The sequence below is a fragment of the Oryzias latipes genome, chromosome 3 (genome assembly GCF_002234675.1).
Source record: "Oryzias latipes chromosome 3, ASM223467v1".
Taxonomy (NCBI): Eukaryota; Metazoa; Chordata; class Actinopteri; order Beloniformes; family Adrianichthyidae; genus Oryzias; species Oryzias latipes.
In genome coordinates this window covers 33,058,056-33,079,921 of record NC_019861.2, presented here as the reverse complement: position 1 = coordinate 33,079,921, position 21,866 = coordinate 33,058,056, and the positions used below count along the sequence as shown (strand labels likewise).

Here is a 21,866-nt window from a genome sequence, read left to right as displayed (position 1 = left end):
AAATAATACTCAAAACAGGGTTGATAAAAGCTGCTATATTTAATGTACAATTACATTGTTATTGTTACAAAACAGGCGAACGTAGGAGGAATGTCATCTTTTGCAGGAAACATTTTCTTTACACAGTATTTACAGGTGAAAAACAAAGGCAGGTACCACACACTTTTGTCTCACAGTGCACCACTTTTGTATAATAATTGCACTAACAAAACAAAAAAAAAAACATTTTTGTTGGGAGTTTTGCACCTGCTAGTTACTTCCTCCTCTGAAAAGGTACCAGTTTGTTCTGTTGTGTTTGTGGAACATTAATGGCTTGTTTTAAACAAATGCTCCTGAACAACAGCCCAAATTCAGCGAGTCCACATCCTTGTCTCCATGGTAACCATTAGCATTTGTGTAAAAAGCAGAGCCCGTAGAGCTGCACCGATGAAGTCAGTTTGATCTTTAAAAATGTAAAAGGCAAACACAGGAAGAAAAACAAAATCGCAAAAAGACGAGACGGGCGGCTCTGCAGACGAGCGCACATACGTCACACCGTCAGTCAGTAGACGTGTGAAATGTCAGCATCCCGGGAGTCACTGCAGGTGGGGGCGCACAACGCCAGCGCCCCTCCACCAGTGTGGGTTCATCCCTAATGCTGATGAACGGCGGCAAACACAGAGCGACGTGACGCTGGAAGAACATCTGAAACGGGATATTCAGCAGACCTGCAAACACTGCCGGCAACAACCGAGATCACGCTGATCTTATGTAAGAAGAAGGAGGAGGAGGAGGAGGAGGCACCTGTGGTTTCTACGGAAAATGGTGAAAGAAAAGAATGTTTGATTTATTTTTTTAAATGCCCGACAACAAATGAAATGATCCTCAAAAACTGACCAAAAGGGGCAGCACTAGTTAAATAAATATCCCACTCATCCATCCCATTAGAGTTATGCCACCTGCACAGACACGCTTTAAGGCACATTAGCTTCAAAAGTTGGTCATTGTTTGTGAGAGAAGAGTCGCTAAATGTGAAGATTACAAAAAAAGGGAGTTATCCGAGTGAGAAGAGAGAAAAACCTGTAAATAGAAACCCTTTTTTTTTACTAGCGGTTTCACCTGAACAACACCTGTGCAAGAGCGTGCATGAAGCCCCTGCTTCACAATCGGGGAACAATACGGTCGGAAACTCGGAGGTGCCTCTGCAGGAAGTCCAGGCTGACCGCTCTGCTCAGTCAGAGGCTTTGGCAGTGAGGGGTTCGGTCTCTGAGGAGTCGTTCTGAGGAAACACCACGTAGCACAACTTCTGCCCCACGTATGTGAATCTTTCTGTAAGGATAATGCACAAAACAATGCAACCAGCAGTTATACATTTGTACAGAGACGTACCTAACTTAGGATAATTAGATATTAAATTAAAGATTGCTTGAAAGGGAGTGGAAGGAAGCGAATTTATATAATCCCACCCCTGTTCTACTATAAGCATTTTTATTACATGATTTATTATTATCCAGTTCATAACAGACAGAATTAAGAATCCTTAAGTATCAATAAATCACATGACAAAGATGAATTACTTAATAATTATGTAAAAAATAGACATAACTATTTTAGAAATCAACATAAGCAAATAAAGATCAGTTATCTAGAATATATGCAGATTGTTTTCATTAGAAATACCATGACTGCGATTAAAAATAAAACTATAATCAGAAAGAAAAACAGACATAACACTGTTTCCTTAATGCAGATCAAGTATCAAAAGTTAAAAATATGTAAAACGACAGTTTCTAAATACAAACCTGTGCAATTAAAGAAAAAAACTCACCAACCAGCCTGTAGACCCATTTGGGCTTCTCCTTCCACTGAACACCCACAAAGTAAACGGGGACGCCGGTCAGCATGATCACCATCCCAAGGCCACAGACCACAGGCTCAGAGTACAGACTGAAGCCCAGCAGCACAGCCCAGAAGACCAGGTAGCTGATGGGGACCAACAGGCTCACCTGTTCAGGAAAACAGAAATGCATTTGCAGCAGGACTACGATGCATATATTGGACATAAACTTGTTTGACAAACTTTGCAGAAAGCTGTATCCCCCAACAATGTGTAGTTTGCATTTATGACACTAGGGGGCGCCAACACGCCAACTCTCAGGAGTAACAAGTCCGCTTCTCACAAAGAAAATCTACTTTTTCGTTGATATATTTTATTATAATGAAGCCCTAGAGGATGTTTACTAAAGCAGCACAGCTTAACCTGATCCCACATACATTTATTTTTCTGTAATAAAAGCAAAACTCAAGGCTCAGAAAAGCGTCTCTATTTGCACTTGACATTTAGAAGCAATACTTTTTAAAGTATTTTGACGGGGAAAAAAAACTTTAATGTTTTTGCAGCTAAATAAAGGTGGATTTGTTCACAGTAGATGTTGGAAGAGGCTCTACAATGGCAGGAACTAAACCCTCCATCCTAACGAGTTAATATTCTCCACTGCAGTTTTCTCTTAGCTTTCCTCTCTGATAAACACCTGGATCAGGTGAGTCCATTGTCTTAGTGCATTGCCCATTTTGTAGAGCGGTCCCAATCTACAATTCCAAAATCCAGCGCCAAAGATATTTCCCAGAAGTTACTGCAAAAAAACCCAGTGTGCATGGATGCTCACTAGGTTGGCGAACATAGACCAAAATGCATTGTGTTTGAACCGTTTTTCATGTATAATAAATGAACTTTAATTGATTTTATAAATCATTAAAAACAGTGATTTCATAAATTATCTTTGTAATACATTTCCTATTTATCTGGTTTTTACTTCGTGAAATTGGTGTCGTCATATTTGCCACAAATTAAAAAAAGTAAGCATGTTGTCCAGATTGCTTTAAAAATCCAGGCCACTAGATAGTCCTGAACTATATATAAGGTTTTTAGTACTGGGGGGGGGGTACACAAATACTTCAATCAGCCTTTTTACCAAAAACGAAGAAAATCTGGTTGGTTGTAAATTTCAGCAGATGCGATCGATTGCATGCAGAGTTCTTGTGGATTAGGATCTTTCCTTTTCTCCTCTGCATCTCCTCCTTTGATGAGCTGAGTGAAAACACCTGGCGGCATCCTGACCAGCTGACCAATCAGGGCCCAGAGCCTGACACCTGGATGACATCAAATGTCCTGAAGACGCACTGAAAGGAATCTATCTCTCTCTTTTCTGATGCGTTTCTGGGCCGTACAAAGCAATCTGTGTGTGGGAGGTTTGTGGACAGGTAAGACACAGAGTACCTGTACAGTCTGTAGTGTAACTTTAAATTAGTTGGTGCCGCCTATAGCATGCTCTGAACTCCCTCTTGAAAGGAAGTCAGGGAGACTTTTCCTTTGTTTTAGTGATGCATGGTTACGTTTCTTTGGCCCAGCCGTGGTCCCTACGTCCTGTTTCTGTGCATCTGCAGTAATAAAACCCTTAAGTCAATTGTGTTTCTTGTGTTTTGGTCCCCTCCAGCCCTAGACAAGGGGTCAGTAAACCTTTGAAAAGAGCCATTTGGGTCAGTTCCTTGCAGACCAAAACCCAGCAAGAGCTGCTTAACTCTACTGTTAGGAAAAATAAACGATATTTATTAGAGGCCAATAAACATTTATGTAATTTAGCTTTTCAATATCTGCAATAATTATGGCTGGTTTTTTTTTGTCTCATGTGTAACAATTTTAATATCTTTTACTTTTGACTACCGGACATACAAGTTCTTTTCAAAATAAAATGCACCTTGTGTCAGAAAAGATCCTGCTGCAGCAGATTTAACTGAAACAATAATGCAAGAAAGCCAATTTAAACAATTTTCTATAATTTTGACTTTGCATAAGCTTTTTTTCTCTCACTATCAAATATGAACATAACAGAGTCCAAGAAAATTTTTTTTACAAGTAAATGCAATTAACTTTAAGGACTTAATCAAAATATGTGCTTTAATAAACAGTTCTGACAGTCAATTCAACCGTTACCATCATTTTTGCTCAGCTATTCAAACTATTGAAAGCATTTTCATTTTTCTTTATAGCTAAAAAGCCACAAAAAAGGATAAAAATAGCTGCACTGGACCCTGAGTCGAGACTCTAGACCAGCAGTCTTGTGGACGTAACAGACCTGCAGGTTTGGGTGAACGCTCAAACCTTCTTGCTTTTCACTGATATTTTAACGTCTTTATTTAGTCTTTCTGACGGTTTTAGAATTGTGCATTTAATATTTGTCCAAGACGCATTAATAGTCATAAAATACTGAGTGAAATTATGATCTTACTTGCCAAAGATAATAGCTTTGCTGCCTTTTTAAGCCTAAATTACAAGTTGCCTGGTATTTTTTTCATTTTTCAATGTTTTAATTATTCTTTTATCTGGAAATTTAATATAGAACAATAAAGCAAGAGTGAACCAAACAGATTTAGGAAGCTGTCAGTGATGTGGAAAGAAGCAGGACTCAAAGACCGTGGATGAGCTTCAGCACTAGGAGCAGATACCCTGATAGGTCTGGCCAGGTTGGGTCTCGTTTTTCTCAGGTACAGCAGACCCGCGATGGTTACGCCGTAGGACAGGTAGTTGATGAAGGACACATAGTTGATCAGGTTGTGTGTCTCTCCGATACACAGGATGACTATTGTGGCGAAACACTAAAGACAAACAGAGGGTTACAGCGAAGTCCTGCTGTTTTCTGGTGAAAAAATGGGGTAAAAATGGCCGTACTTACACAGACCAGCAGGGCGGGGATGGGTGTGCAGTTTTTTAGATGAATCATAGCCAGCAGATATGGCAGGTGACCTTCTCTAGCTCCCGAGAAACACAACCTACAAGCAAGTATACTTTTGACGTGAAAGTTTACTCAACGTTTTGCACGAAAAAGCTGAAAAAACAGTTTACCTGGAAGAGGTGAAGAGATATCCATTGATCCCTCCAAACGTGGAGAGGGCCACAGAGATCGGCATCACCCAGGAGAACATACCCAACAGCTTCTCTCCAAATGTCTGAAACGACGTTTATCGTTAAGTCCTCACACCTTTATTCGGTTACAATCCCTTCTGGCGGCATAAAAGAGAACTGCAGGAGAGGAGGAGCTGCTCACCACGGCCACAGCATTGGAGGCCAGGAGCTCCTCTGGGGTCATGGAGGAAAAGTAAGCAATGTTGGTCATGGTGTAGACGAGAGTCACCAGTGGGATGGAGATATAGATGGCGCGGGGCAGGTTTCTAACGAAGAACAATCAGGCAGAATTGAGGGACGTCCTTTTCTGTTGGTGCAGATGGGTTCACAAGAGCGGCTGGTATTTCTTAAAGTCGTACTTGCGTGGTTCCACCACCTCCTCTGTGACATAGTTGAGGAAGTTCCAGCCGCTGTAGGCAAAAGAGGCCTGCAGGAAGGCCAGGGCTATCTGTCCCACCGAGGAGTCCTGCTGGAATTCAAAGGCCACGCTCGGCACCAGTGCATCGTAGTGGCCTGGAGGCACAAAAGGGGGGCATTTACCTGGAAGGTTTTCCAACTTTACGGTACCTTTCTAATTGATTTTCCTTTTTTTCTCATTGTGATCTTCCTCTACCCTAAATCCTTCTGCGACGGTGCAGCCCAAACTGATTTCATAAACAGCGGAAGGACATGTTTACCTCTGAAGATCTGAACAAGGCCCACCACTATGATGAGCGCCAGAGCCAGAAGCTTTCCGACAGTGAAGATGTCCTGGATCCTTGTCGCCCAGCGCACACTGGAGCAGTTCACCCAGGTCAGAAACACTGCACGCACAGATACAGAGGGAATAAAACCCCTTTGACCACACGGAAGGGGATTCACAGTATTTTTACTTTAAATAAACCAGAAGGTTTCATGCCATTAATGAAATAATGCCAGAGAACCCAACGTGTTCTGTGATAGCAGAGTGAAGGGGTGAACTGACAAGTACCACTTTGACATCCGGAGACTCATTTTTGGGAGTGGGGTCATCTGGACCCCACGAGATAGCACAAGGGTTAAACACTGCTGCCTGATCTAACTATGCCAAACTTTGGTTTTCTGAAAGAAAATGGATGTGATTAAGGCCTTAGCGACATGCAGAGAGGTTGACCCCCCCCGTTTGGGGGGGGGGGGGTCGGGTTGTCCGGGCCCATGGAGGTTCATGCAGAGGTCAAGCCGTATCTTAACCCTCTGTCATCGCTGAACTCACGGTACATCTGCCAATCAAATCGGCTGTTTACAATGGCGCAGGAATAAAAACACACACATCCCCTTACAGATGCACGTGGCGCGGTGGTTAGCGCCCTTGCCTCACAGCAAGAGCGCCTATCCCAGCCCAGAAGTGGGGAATAAAGGGATAAAGCAGGTTTAGAAGATGATTGAAAGAATAAATGAACATCCCCTTAGGATGGATTTCCTTTTACATTTAATGCGATTTCAAAATGTTTATAGCGCTGATATTTTTGGTTTAAAACACTTGTGACACATAGTCATAACTCTTTGTAAAGATGTAAATCCATGGAACTTTGCACATAGTTCAGTGGAGCTTTGCCCATTTTTTTTAAGACTCTTTTCACATTGTTTTGAACATGCTTTGTGCATTTATACATTTATATTTTGTCTCTACACATTCAATCTTTTGTTATGAATGATAAAACTGTTAAAACTCAATTTTTGTCATTTATTTCAGTTCAGAAATGACAACATTTACAATTTGCACATTTGGAGAGTTTATATTTATTGTGTAATAAGTGTACTCTTAAGTGTATCGTGAAGTTAATGCAATACACACACTTATGACGTTCAGGTGATGCTGTTGTACGGCGCTTTTATGCCAGACTCTAGTCGTTAGTAAGGTGCGAGTATTGACTCCTTAGCGACCACGCGTCTAATTAGCGCCCATTTATCACAAGAACAGCACTAACCGACGCCTTCCACAGTCTTCAGGATTTTGGGGGGGAGAAAAATTTTTTTTAAATCCTGCGTCTCACCTCCTTCACCCTTACGTGTTCATTATATGTCGTCCGTAGCATGCCCACAGAAAACAAATGAACATTTTTGCTCTGTCGGGATGTTTCATGCGGCCTGTCTCCACCTGAAAGGGCAGTTGCGTCTAAAGCTTAAATAAGTGGAGGGAATCGTACACCTTAAGGGCTTTCTGAAGAAACACAAGTCTTTGTGGGAGGAGGGAAACCTGAAGCCCACCTCCTGAAGGTCAGCCTTTAGCTTTGTTTCCATGTGAAAGCAACCTAATACAGTTTTTATCTCATCTAACTACAGGACTGCAGTTTTTCTCTGGTCTCTTCTCTTGAACATTCAATTCCTTTACTCTGACCTAAAAAGATCTGCTTTGTTTATGTCACAAAGCCCCCCCCCCACATGAGACAGGAGAGGCAGAGCAAAATGGAGAATAACTTCTGTGTCTTCATGTAGTGGAACTATGTTAGCTTGCTGAGCAACAGCTGGTCAGATGAAGCAGCTTCTCCAGCAAGGAGGCAAATGAGGAGTTTCTAAATGAACACTTTCGGCTGTTTATGACTGAGCGCGCATAAACGGGCCGCTGCCCTCCCCGCAGCCGACGACCTTCAATTTTTCTATGTTTGTGAAAGCCACCAGAACAAGGGCTGGCCTTAGTCCAAGCCGGCCCAGCCGGGGCGAGAGCAAGAAGCTCTAGAGTTACACAGGAAAGCAAGCCTGAGAGGATCAAAACCCAGAAGAAAATAAAGTACAGGAGCAACCAAGGAAAGATCCAGACTGCAGACGTTCTCTAAGAGCTGGGACATGAAATGGCGTAATGGCGTATACTTATATGGCACTTTTCTACCTACTTCGAAGGCCCAAAGCGCTTTACATTCACACACACATTCACACACTGGTGGCGGCTCCGCTGCCGAACACTGGCGCCAACCTTCCACCAGAGGCAAGGGGGGGATCAGTGTCTTGCACAAGGAATCGAACTCGCAATCTCAGGATTGGTTGTCGACCGCTTACAGACTCATTTATAGTACATCCATTCGTACATGATATGAAGGGGACAGACCCAACAATCACTCCCAAATCAGAGGTGAATTTCTAATGAACTCCTGCAACGCTGCAGAAACTATGTCCTAGAAAACAGACGTGTTTATTTTATTTTATAAATTTTGGCTAAAAACGTCAAAATAATAATTAAAAAGACCACTGGGGGCGCTTTGAAAACGGATCAGAAGATGATCGGAGTGGGACTTTAGGCAGGAAATTACCTTTGAAGCTCAACAGTACGAACAAAGTCTGGGAATACGACCCGATCAAGAAACTGACTCCATGAAGGAAAAGTCCCTGAGCTTTTTTTTGTTTTGTTTCCAGTTTATTAGTAAACTTAAAGTTTTGTTGTTTTCACAATAACTGGTGAAGACGGAAAAATGTATATAAAAATCTTTTATAAAAACCTGCACACTAATAATGATGATGTAGAAGCTCTTTCAGTTTTTTGAAGGATTCCAAAACGTCACTTTTACTGCCTAAATGTGTAAAGTTTGAGGGTTTGTTGACATTTTGGACCGACTGATAGCTCTGTCGTTGTACAATAATCAAAGGAATCCTGAGAAATACTATTTGCCCATCGATTGTGCATCATTTCCTGTTTACTGATCATTTATCTGGGTGAGTTATAAACATCAGAATTCTTGGATGTTTGATTCAGTTCAGCTGCTTTGTTGGCATTTTGCACATCTCAATGCGGACGCTCTTTTTTGGAATACACTGCTAATCATTTTCAGGAGCAAAGGTTGAAATAGATGCGGCGAAAAGAGGCCAGTGAATAGAAACGCCGCCAACACGTGTGAGTCAGCTCATTCTCATCTCTCCACGTCTGTGTCGGCAGGAACGTTCCTGTGGATTTGAGCAGAAACCTTCGCTCCCCGACACAAACACACTGTGGGTGGGGGGGGGGGGGGGGGAGTGTGCGGACAAATATGGACTGAGGGTCATCCATCAACCTAGCAAGGCTTCCCTCCCACCACTGAAAACTGCTTCCGCTGGCGTGGGGGGGGGGGGCGCACACACGTGAATTGTTGGCAGGAGGTTTTGGTGGCACCGGGCAGAGCTTTTTCTGCTCTACAACACCGCTGTGTTTTATAGTCGGTTACTCTTGGGGTGCTACGCGCGTTTCCGCTCTTGTGTTCCCCATGAAGCCCCCCCCCGACTTTCCCTCTGTGTCGACTGTGACAGGAAGGAGGTGCCAGAGGCTTTGAGTGTGACAGTGCAGGTAAATCTGTGTCCTGCCATCACAGCTCCCATTGAGCCGCGCGTCGGCACCAGAATACTAAACTAATTGCTGCTTTTGGCCTTAATGGGTTCGGATCTAAAACTCGGCGTAGATTTATTTATCAGATCGCTCCAACCTCAGAAATGCCCCCTCCTGGTCCAGGACGGACTCTCTGGAGCCACGGAATTTATTTCCTCACCGTAAATACTCCATAATCTCAAGGATTAGTCTGAGCGTGTTGAAAGGAATGATGAAAGGTCGTTTCAAAACACTTTTCTGGCCCAGTGGAACTGTTTTTATCACTGAAATGAGACTTGCATTGTTGCAAAAGGATAATTTAGACAGGAAGGATTATCGGTTACTTTTCTCTGCTGCTAAATTCAACCTGAGATTCTCTGGAAAGCCTTGTTTTTACATTGTGCTGGTTTTAAATTTCATGAGGCTTAAAGGAGGAGGGCCAACTTGTAGTAACATACTGTTCTCATTTTGTTCTAAAATGAGTGATTTCCACGTGTAACACTAGTTTTTTGTCACTGTAATCAACAGGAATTACAAATGGGTCCATAAAAACTTAAAAAATACAAACCATTTGCTTAAAACAAACAAAAGAAAACGTATTATTGGGCTGCATAATATTCAGTTTGAAGTAATTATGTCAATAATTTTTTATTTTAATAATTTTTGCCATTTTTTGAATGCTTATGTGCTTGTTTATAGATTTGAATATCATGTAAGATTTCTTGTAAAGTAAAAATGACTTGCTGCATGGACAGATAATTACTTTGAATCGATTAGCGTTCTTTCCCTGTTTTTAGTCCACCTCTGTTTGCAGTGCAGGATTCTGTGAGAATTTGCGTTGACGAGTTGCCAGTCTGGGTCCTGACAAAGGTCCCTTAGTCAAAAACCAAATAGGCGTCCTTTCCCTCTCAATATCATTTTCAGAAAGCCTTCCAAGAACTAATCTGGATCACCGGTCACAGCCAAACTGAGTTAGAAAACAACCGTGGCGTTTCTTCTGAGCGCTGAAAACTGTACAGATGTTCATAATGTGGCTCACGGGAAGGACAGTCTTCTTAAAAACAGGACCACAAACAAATGATGCAGTCTTTCTCCTGAAGGAATCACAGAATCTTTGGAACTATGCAGTGATTTTACTTAATCCTGTGGACCAAGAGTTTCAAATTCCGTTTCTGTACTGTATTCTTGAGGATCACACGTAAGTCTGCCGGCCTCCCAAGAGCTAAGATCCTTTCAGCGCCTACACTGAGAAGAACAGTCAGGCCACGACGGGACCTGTCTGGTTTTCATCCACACTCGCATGGGTGACTTGTGACTCTCATGCAGGAGGTGGGGGGGGGGGGGGGGGGGGCTCGTTTATTTAGGCTGATTCACATTCAGAGGTCCTTCATGAGGAAGTTCATGTGACCTCAGAGAAACAGACTTCAGCATTACTGTTTTAATGTGCATGTTAAAATATTTAACAGAAAATGATGCTTGTGAGGTTAACAAATGTTATTGAAACAACAATGAAGGAAAAAGAAACATAAATCCCTTAATAACCAAAAAATAAACTTTATCACTGTTATCAATGATATAAATGTACGACGGATGATTCAGACCATGAAATAAGAATATATATATAAAATATGAAAGAAGTCAATGTCACATCAAAGTCCTAAAATTATGAGAATTAGAATAAAGAACAAAGTAAAACTATGAGTAAAAAAGAGTCAAAATGTTACGATAATGCAGTCGTAAAATCATGAGAATAAAGTCGAAAAGTTATAGTATAGTTGTAAATAATGAAAGAAAAGGTCAAAATTTTTACGAGAGTGAAGTTGTAACATTATGGGGGAAAACTCAAATTTGTTCTATAAAAAAGTCGTAAAAATTCTGACTTTTTTTTTTTTTAAAGAAGAAAAACCAGGGTCGAGCATTGTTTGCTACATAAACTAAACGTGTGACATTTGATTGATTTTGTTGAAACAATTTAAAAGATAAATGTAACACTTTATTTTTAAATAAGCATGACTTTTTTATTCTTTAAAAAAATGTTTAAAATATTGTATGCCGAGAATTCTGTCTCAAAAATAGACAAAACTATTTTTTTCCTCCATATCTCTGTTACTCTATCTTGTGCAATTTAGGTTTGTATTTATCAGCCTAAAGTTCGATCCATCACCTTGCTGGATCTTGATCTGCATTCGGTCACTCGAAGCTCATCTCTGCATCTTAACACGTACATCTACACCAGCTGCAATCAGGCATCGGCAGCATCGTGTAATTCCAGAGAAAGAGCGGCTGCATGGAGAAGCAAAAATGTCTTCTGCTCTCTCAACTTTACGGTTTCTGCTGAAAGTCTGCTGGACTTACTGAGGGACTGAACCACAGCTGGAAGCTTGCAGCTCCTGTGAGAAACGATTCTATGCTAAATTCCTTAAAGGTTTTGATAATATTGGAAAGAAAGAAATATAGCAACGATTTGTTGTGTTATCACCTGTTTTTAGCCGGAAGTCTGAACATTTCTGTGACATAAAAACAATTTACAGAAGTGGTAATTAAAATCAAACAAAAGTGCAAAAAAGGCTTAAAATTAGCTGATTACAGATAAATATCTGATTCCAGGCCTTTTGTCTTAAGCATTTTTATTATTAAGTCATTTCAAACGCGTTTTTTTGAGAAAGGAAGCTCCTGCTAATTATGAAGCCCACAATTGTTGCTTTTTGGTTGAAATTTACAAAAGATCAATGAATGATGGGAACGCTAAGTAACCAACAAGAACATCCAACATGCATCTAGGATGAAGCAACAGAATCCCAACTTCGCAGCACAGCCTTTCGTTAGGGGTTACAAAACGACAGCCATCAGCACGCTGTGAGCTTTTCCAGTCCAATACAATCCTCAAGCCGGGACGGCAAACTCAATTCAGTTTGATCACCAAAGTTGGTTCTATTTGGGGTAAAGTTTTGTCTCTGCTTTGCCCTTCTTTCTGTTTGAAGCAATGCAGGGCGAAGAAATTAGCCTAGAGGACTGAAAATACTTTTTTTTTTAACTCCGAAGTTTTACACAGCATTGTTGATGACATATTCCAGGTTTTACCCTGTCTTATTCTATGCTGTAGAAACCCAGGAAATAGACCTTTCCCCAGTGTGTACTAGGCGTTACTCTGGTTCACAGAATCATCTGATCTGAATGTCAGAGCAGCAGAACGTGTCAGACTTTCTGATGTCATGATTTCTGACATCCATTCCAGCGCATGACGGAGCAAAGCTTCAGAACCTGACCGTGACCTACGGAGAATGTTCCTACATTCCCGTTCCAAAGAGGCTTACAAAAAACATCTCAGCAGCCTGAGCAGAACACAGGTGTCACCGTCTTTTTTTGGCCCGTCCATCATGTCCTGAAGAAGAACGTTGAAGCTCTGAAGCGGCTATGTGGGGCTCAAATCAAAGCACTTGCACATTGTTTTCTGCAGAGTGCACACATGCCATGAATCCTGTCACGGGATTAGAAGTAACCACCAGTTGTGTTCATTTTAAACCTCAACACACAATTTTTATTAGATGCCCTCGAAGAGTTAACAAATGTCGGTAAAACCAATTATAGTCAGACGTTTCTATAGTTCAGGTACAAATTCATGTTGAAGATCAACAACAGTCCCCATGTTTGTGAGGATTCTGCGCTTTGGTTTGGTTTTTTAGTTCTGCCCGTGGCTTTGGTCATGTTCTGTTTTCCCTCCGTCAGTCGCACCAGATTTAATGCGTGTCAAAAGTCCACTACGTACCTTTTGCGCATTTTCCACGAATGAATTTCTGTCTTTTGTGACACCTGTGTGATGTACGTCATTCATTCGTCGATGTGCGCAGATGTCCGTCGAGGGTTCCTGCACACGGGTCTGTACGTTAATTCGGTTTGAGCTGTTCAAAATTTTTGGACAGTTGAGAGTTACGCAGCTGCAAATTTGTGGCGACCATTCCACGAATGTCTAACGGACTTTTCACGCATGTACCACCGATGTATAACTTTTATATCACGTATACGGTGTCATGGTCTACGCTGATTTACGTGTTCTTTGTGTGGTTATCCATACTTCTGTGGTTTTAACGTGGTTCATTCGGGATACATTTGTGAAAATTTCACGTAAAGACACATTTTCTCACTTTTTCTACCTATATTCACCAATTTTCATCCGTGTAATGCGCGCAAAATGTACGTAGGGGCTGTGGGACATGGCCTTTAGATGGAAGTGATGAAAGCAACGAGATCGTCTGCTGTCATCCCACGAGGATTAATTCAGGAACAACCGTAGCTGTGAAACAACCAACCAAACATCCGACTGAGACCCAGAAGGCTTTGCACTCACAGACACAGATGGCAGCGAGGAGTTTGATGGCGATGAATGGAGGCACACAGTTCTGGAAGGCTGGCTGCAGGACGTAATTGGAGAAGGTGAGGGCGATGACGGCCAGCGTGGTTGGATACATGATGAGGACAGCACTCCATAACAACAGGAAGCTGAAAGACGAGGAGAGGAACAAAGAAATATCTGTTCAAGTCACAACACTCTTTAAACCTCTGCGTAGAAGTTCCTCTCAGTATGCTGTTCATGAAAAAACAAACTTTCTGTTTTTTTAACTCCTGAGTGTTCGTTTCTGTTCTGCAATGAATTACACTGAAGCAGTAGCGATTGAGCGCTTGATCAAGGACTTTCTATCTGCTGTATGAAGCAGATGTTCATATGAGAACATAGAAACACAATTTATTATCAGTTTTTACCAAGAATCCATATTATATTTGCAAAACTACCATTTAGCAATATTTGAGACGAAAGCAAACTATTTATTGTGATTTGTAAAGTGATTTTTAGATTATCGCCAATGTATTACATTATGTATCTTTCAAAATGTTTACACTATACAAAGTTATTTCTTAAGCCTCCCTGCTTCTACGGTGAGCTCTTCTAGGACTAATACTTTCATGAGTCATATTGTTTGTAATGGGTAATTCAGCTGTGGGATTCAACTGTATCTGCCGCATCTTCTGAAGCAACACTGAAAATGCACAAAAGCTTGATAGTAAACTTTATAAAAACTTGCAAACCACCAACCTATGACCTGGAAAGTAAAGAACTTTTCACAGCGATCACAAAAATGTTGACTGTAATCTGCAAGTGAAGCTGTGAAACACAGACTGGAGGGCTTTCCTAAAGACCCACTCTGATGAAAATTGGGATTTTGGTGTTTTTAACATGCTCTGACTGATGATGGAAGGTATATATTCAGAAAATTAAGCTCAAAAACTGCATTTCTGAGTATTTCTTTGTATAAATGGTGAAAAAAAGTGTATTGGTTGGCAGAACCTACAAGGCAAGCCACAAGCTGCCTGCGCTGCCCCCTTCTAATGCATAGACAAACAGATCCATGAACGTCTTTGTTCTCCTCGTCTTAGCTGACATCTGGATCAAAACCGTATGACTGGATAGCTCCAGTATCACTCGCCATTTTTGATGCATCGCTCGAGCTGGATTTATTAATAATAACAGGTTTGTTGAAGGGCCTATATCATGCAAAACTAACCTTTTGTACTTTTAAGTGTATTAGGATGTTGATTCCTCACAAAAAACAAACCCAAAGCGGTATATTGATCCATTCTCACATTTGTGAGCATTCCTCTGAAACAGTGTTTTTCAACCATCTCCCATGACACGCTAGTGTCCCGTGGGAGATGGTCAGGTGTGCCGTGGGAAATTGCCCTCATTCACTGATCTAAAAACATTTACCATCTCCAGAATATCAGCTCTTTGTTCATCCAAACAGGCCCTCATAAAACACTGAGTAGTTGGGAATATGAAAGGTCGTAAAATACTTTTTTTGTGTTTATTTGATTCTATTAAAGACACTTTGATAAGAATGACGGTACCGCGATTTAGCCGTAGCGTCAGCTGTTTTCTGAAAAGTCCCGCCCCTTTAACTGTCTCCACCAATCATGCTTAGAGCCTGAATTATATGTCATCAGTCTGACCAATCAGAAGTGGTTAAAGTCTTCACTTCCTTGTTCCGATCCTGCTCACAAAGTTGGTAAATGGTAAATGGCGTATACTTGTATAGCGCCTTTCTTCCTACAAGGACAAAGCGCTTTACAGTCACAGATTCACCCAGTCACACACACATTCACACACTGATGGCGGCTCCGCTGCCAAACACATGCGCCTGTCTACCACCAGAGGCAAGGTGGGGTTCAGTGTCTTGCCCAAGGACAATTTGACTCATGGGCGTGCAAGGCGGGAATCGAACCTGCAATCTTATGATCATGGGTCGACCGCCCTACCGCTGCACCACGGCCGCCCTGTTGCTCTGTTCCAACAAAAATACCAGCTAAAGCTCGTCTTTAGCGGTGTAGCTTTCCACAGAATCTGGTATCAGACCGTGGAACAAGTGAACAAAACAATGAAGCTCAGAGACGCTAGTCTGTCTGCGTTCGGCGGCTATTTGCACTACATCTCCCATGATGCATCGGGTTAAAGTGACAGCGTCTCAGCGCACAATGAGTCGTCCTTGTTAAGCGTCTTGAAACCACAACGAACACACATCATACAGTTTTTAAATCTTTTAACTTAACGTATAATACATATTTTAGAAAAAACAGCTGGAACTTCCAGCTTTTTCTGCCACAAGTATCACAAAAATGCATGTGACATTGCGGTTTCTCTTTTTTTTTTTTTTTTGGATGCTGGTGTGCCGCAGGATTTTTGTCAGGGTTTAAGTGTTCTGTGGCTCAAAAAAGGTTGAAAAACACTGATCTAAAACCCTGCGCTCTGAGCACCAGCCTTTCCTAATCCACAAAAACGAGCGGCTCCTCACATTGTGATGTAAATAAGTGAGGACCCGCCCCTTCCAGGAAGAGTCTGTGCCGCCAGCTCCGCCCCCAGGCTAACACACACACAAACACTTTCTCCGTGCAGCTAGCGGTGATCGGCAAAAGGCTCCACCAAATCCATCTTTGCAAAAGTTCGGATGTTGTTTGTTTTGTGGGAAAAACGCTGCTGAAGCCAGCTCAAGGTTGACGTCATGAAATGGGCGGCACCCACATGGAGTGAAAGGCGGAGCCTCAGAAATTGAGGCATCTAAGTAAGAAAATAACTCATAATTCATAAAAGAAATCATTCTTTTGTTTGCCAAAGGTAATATATTATTATATATATGGATATAGTTTACTCTAAAAGGCTTAAAATAGCATGAAATAGGCCCTTTAAATGGCTAAAACATTAATGTTAGTCTATTTTGCACATTTATCAATGATAAATATACATAATGGGCATTTTAGCAGAACGTATAAAAATTGCAGAATTGCAAAATTGAGTTGATGCAAATAGATCAGTTAAGTGCACCAAATGTGATGGAAAAAGAAACATATCAGCAGTTGTGAATAAACAATGTACAATGTTTAAGAATTCTGTATTGAACTTGAGTTTACAACAATTTTTTCTGTCATACATTGATAAAATAAAATTCGATATTAATATTGATTATGAAAGTCTACCGTTTCATTGTGAAGCAGAATTTGCTATTTCTTCCGACATTTATTTACATGTTTAGTGTTTTTGTCTTCCCACGCTCCTAAGGAGCCAGTCGACACATTAAAGAGACTCAGTAAAATCCGTGTGACTTGTCTGTGATCATGTGTCAAATGAGATGATCGTGAAACACATCTGAGAAGGTCAGAAGAGGCCTGCAGAACTAACCGATTTCAGGGTGGAAATCCAGATTTGGCAACTGTGGACTTTAAAAGAAATTCAATCTTGTTGAGAAAAAGTATAAACACTCCCTTGTTAGTATTGTCCCAAAACTACCAAAAACTAGGCAATTAAAAGTAACAAATTGATTATTTATCTGTTGGTAATAGTTTATTATCTCAAAGATTTGTTTATAAAGTTATTATTTAAATCCAAAATATGAAAAGGTTGTTTTCGCATCAGTTTACCTTTATGTTTTAAGTCATATTTTAAACAAAAATGATCATCTGAATCGGATAAAACACATGCAAATGTCAAAATAAAAGCACAACTTACCCCACCAGACCTCCAAATATTTCTGTCACGTAGGAATAGTCTCCCCCAGACTTTGGGATGGTGACACCCAGTTCAGCGTAACACAGGGACCCGAGGGCACAGATGCCGCCCCCACAGACCCAGACGATGAGTGACAGCCCCACGGAGCCCGCGTGCTCCAGCACTCCTTTAGGGGAGATGAAGATCCCAGAGCCGATGATGTTACCTTCAGATAAAACACAACGCACGTGCACTTACTTTGGAAGGATTCAAAATGTTCAAAACAAACAAATCATTTTAAAAGAAAAACAATCAAAGTGAGGTTTGAACAAAATGATTCTTGAGTGTTGAATAAAATGTTCTGCTTGTGCAAACTCTTGGAAAAACGAGAATGTCAAGCAAGCGTAAAAAGGTCAAAGGTAGGCGCGAATCCCGGGTTCTGTGCCTGCCTTGTCCTGCTCAAGTGTTGAAGTGTCCTTGGGCAAGTTACGGAACCCCACATCGCTCCTGGAGGCTGACGGTTGGCTCCAGTGTTCGGCAGTGGGAATGTGTGTGTGTGCATTGGAAATTAGGAGTGTGAAGCTCTTTGGGCCTTCAGAGAGAATAAGAAAATTATATTCTTTTACAGAAGTATTTCCTAATCAATATAATTTCAATGAGTCATAATTCACTTTAAACTCTGATTCTAGTAAAAATCTGTCCAATTCAATTGTTTTTTTTCATACAACAAGTGATTTAAATTTAAGGCGGAACCAACTGAAAGCTATTTTTTGGCTAAAAAAATTCCACTTATGGATTTGAGGAGTCCTTTTTTTTTTTTAGTTTTTTTTTTTTGGTGTGAAAGTTGACTCAATTCAATCTTTTTTTTTTAACTTGACCCCAAAAAAAACGATAACGACGTTTATTCTCAAAACCGCTCCACTAACAACCAGCAGCGTGGTGGTGGACACATGGCTCATTACATCTTTGGCTGCATGATTCTAAATGATTACAAGAGCTTGCTGATCCACTTGGCTAAGGCTCGCTCCTAACGGGCTATTATGATTTAAGTTCTAATTCAGGCTGGAAATGGCGTCATCTGAACCTTCAAGAGCGAAAATACCACAGACTATACTCACTAATGTTCCTTCCTGGGATCGTTTTTCCTTATTTATGGGGGAAACCTGATAAAATGTGACTCAGTTGGTGTTAAACACTGCTGCTGCTTCTGAAACCCAGTGATGCTCTGAATGCTCCCCACTGATGCAGAACGAGGGAGAGATTCCAAGTGGAGCATTTATCCCTGTCTGGTTCGATCGCGGAGGACGTGTTGACATGTGGAGCCGTTACATAATGCTGTTTTGTGATGTCAAAGTTTGGCGCTGCGGCTGAAAACATGAATCAGAAAGCCATCGCCGATGCCGTCCGCCTCTCTGCACCGGAACTGTGAGCGTGTTTCAGAATCACTGCGTAGATGGTTTGGTTTCCATGCACGCCCACGATCCACCTGCTGATGACCGTTCCAGAACCAGCCTGAAAATCAACCAAACTACCGGTAATCCTTAAATTAAATACTAAGAATTTTGTTTTTTTGCATAATAATACTCTCCATAATAATCTATTTATAGACTAGCATGTCAGACTGCCATATGTTAGGAATCAAACCGTTTTTAAGCACCAAATCTTCAGTTTAAGCCGTAAAAATTAGAGTTGTAACTGAAAGCAGAGAAACTGTTCCAGGGATTCAGACTGTAAGTGTTGCTGCAGCTGCATGAACTTACTAAAAACACAGGAGGTGCAGCTGCAGCTCGTGAAAATGTTGACTATGGCCTCCGTTGTCAACATGTCCGCCTGTTTGAAAAGACACTAAATGGTCGATGGTGAAATAATCGTTGAGCTGCGGTAGAACAGAGGAAGGTTCAGGCACGATTGGAAAATGCTGATGCTTCAAGGAGCAAAACAGGAATCTCCTCAAACATAAACAGTCCCAAAGTGAAATTACACACCTTTCATTTCAATACATTCGATGTGATCTTGATTAGACATTAAGCCCTCAGCCTCTTCCTGGGGTCCAAAACCCCATTTTGTTAAATCGGTGACTTAATTTTCCCATTAGGGGGCCTGCATAAAAGTGTAGTTGTGTTCATGTGGCCATGCAGGCGATCAACAGCCACTTCATTCAGGGAGCATCCAGCCTTCGCCGTGTTCCCGCTGGAATAAGATGTAACGAAAAGAAAACCCACAAATGGATGGACTCCAAACTATTTTTTTTATTATTATTGTAAAAACAATTGGAGACAGTGGAAATATTGTATATTGACTTTTTTTTTTTAAAAAGTGGAAAAAAGTTTTTTCCCCCCTATAATTCAGAAGTCTGTCGACTAGATGTGCAACACTAACTGACCCACTTTCAGGGACATTTGCGGAAAAAAATGATTTATTATTTTTATTATTATTTTTTTGTTTAGGACTAAAACTTTCCTGGCGTTAAATATTGTAAAATAACATGTTTTTCATTTGGCTAAATCTAAAAATCTGTGCTTTTTTCTAGGACATAGTTTCTGCAGAGCAGCAGGAGTTCATCAGAAATGTACCTCTAAGTTGTGGGCGGGACTATTGGCGCGGAGTAAGCTTCCCCCTGCTTCCCGACATCCATTTGTTGACATTTACTCCTGCTAGCTTATACCGCCCCCTCACACCTCCAAACTAACATAACCGGTGCAACAAAAGTGGTGAGCTATCTTGGTTTGCTCAGCTCAGACGAGGAAAAACCAAGACATACGTGGATCTACTTATCTGAAAGAGGATGCATCAGAATGGAGCAGAGCAGGGAGAGCTTTTTTTTTACCACATTTTTTGTCTGCTCCTGATTCACAACAGTTTGAATAAAGAAATACTTAGAAATGCAGTTTTAATTTCAATTTTCTTTATATATCTCCTCCTTCATGAGAAAAATGACACAAGAACATGTTAAAAACACCATTTCCATTGGAGTGGGCCTTTTTGATTTTGGCTAAGTGGATCTATCTGTGAAGACTTTGTTTTTGCAGGATACTTCTGCCTCTTCTAGATGAAATCTTAAAGTCTGGTTGCTGACAAACACAATTCTGAGGTTTGCATTAAAATTCTGAGAAAAGCAGGAAGGAACCAGAACTAATTTCACATTTACCAAGAGATACTCTATCCCTTAGATGTTTGGTACATGCAACAAAAGCTCCTATTCCTGGGTTAAACTTTCAAACACATTTGACCCAAACTTAGAAAAGCCAAGGGATCCCAAATAGATATTTTACTGCAGAATCTCCCCCCTCCCTCCCCCACCGGCTGTTTTTCACGAGGGCTCCAGATGTGCATGCGCTCCAAAACTCATCAGTCAATTTGGGTCGGGTTAACACCCATTACCCAAAAACGAACCTCTGAGGTATTTTCTGTCGGATTGTGGCTGCGCGCAGAGGCTCCAAAAACTCCCACCAGTCCAGAGAAGCTATTTGTTTTCCCCTTTGACTTTATTTTAATGCCTGAAGTTTATTTATGTGGAGTGAACGTGGCGTCCAACAACAAAACTTACATAAAAGAGTGAATGGCTGAAGCGGCGCAGGACGGTGCGCCACGCTGCGGGGTTCACCACGCACGCCGCTCCCATGATGCAACGCCTCTGCTCAGTTGTTGTACTACCACACAGCCAAACGCGGGTCCACAAGAAGGAGTCCAGCCACGTAAGCAAATCCACATCCACATCTGATGCAACAGTTTCCACATAAGCCCCAAAAATCTCGCATTCCGAGCCGGAGCCAGGTCTCCTGCTAAACAGACCGCGTGCGTAAAAGAGGCGCTCTATTTGACTAAAAAACGCCAATTATTCAGACACAAAACCTTTAAGTCTGACGTTTTGATCCTGCAAAAACCTCTAAAGTTATAGTTGAAGTAACAACTCTATAGTCTCTTGAGAATCCCTACACTTCAACAATGAAGTAACACAACAAAAACATTACAACGCGCCGTTAGAGCTGCTGCCTCAAAGTCGTGCTCGTGCGCTTTTCCTCATCCACACTCCACGTCATTCACCCAAAAATCCACAGATACATATTGTCCAAACGTCTCACATACCGATGATTATAGCGCAGGCGCTCAGAAGTCCGATTTCTTTTTTTAGGGTGACTTTGCCGCTGTTGTCGGAGTTGCTGTCATCCTTCCTCCTCCTCGTTTTCTCCTCCATGTCCTCCGTGCAAATGCGCGTCCTCTCTGCCATGCTCCGGTTCAGCTCTGCAGACTGAACCGCGTCTCGCTCCCCGGGACGCCCTTATAATGTCCCACGGTCACCGGGGAGGGAGAACGTGCGCATGCGTTAAGGAGCGCACCGCACCTTGTTTCAGGTGTGTCGATGTGGAGATGTTTCAGGATTCAGGGTTCAAAAAAGACAGAAGAATAAAATGCTTTGAGGAAACCAGAAAAAAAAAACATAATCTTATTTAAACACAGATTAAATCTGATAATAAGCAAGTAACAATGAAGAGAAACCTTTCAGTTGACTTGACAGTTGACTGGTCTAATACAACAAAAATGAATAAACCAATCTTACATTCATTCTTCGTTTGAATCAGAAAAGTTTTCTTCCACCAAATTTATCCAAGTGA

The 21,866-nt window shown here is 41.5% G+C and overlaps 1 protein-coding gene across 1 annotated transcript; it reads right to left on the bottom strand.

The window, feature by feature from the left end:
* Nucleotides 1-22: 22 nt before the first annotated feature.
* Nucleotides 23-21,557, bottom strand: LOC101166040 (asc-type amino acid transporter 1). The gene is made up of 11 exons (XM_023953695.1): nt 21,340-21,557; nt 17,275-17,479; nt 13,570-13,721; nt 5,617-5,742; nt 5,299-5,452; nt 5,082-5,205; nt 4,880-4,983; nt 4,710-4,806; nt 4,483-4,632; nt 1,808-1,985; nt 23-1,308 (listed from the first exon to the last, which is right to left on the bottom strand). Exons 1-11 carry the CDS (start codon nt 21,479-21,481, stop codon nt 1,211-1,213), a joined length of 1,530 nt encoding a protein of 509 aa, XP_023809463.1. The 5' UTR covers nt 21,482-21,557; the 3' UTR covers nt 23-1,210.
* Nucleotides 21,558-21,866: the final 309 nt, after the last annotated feature.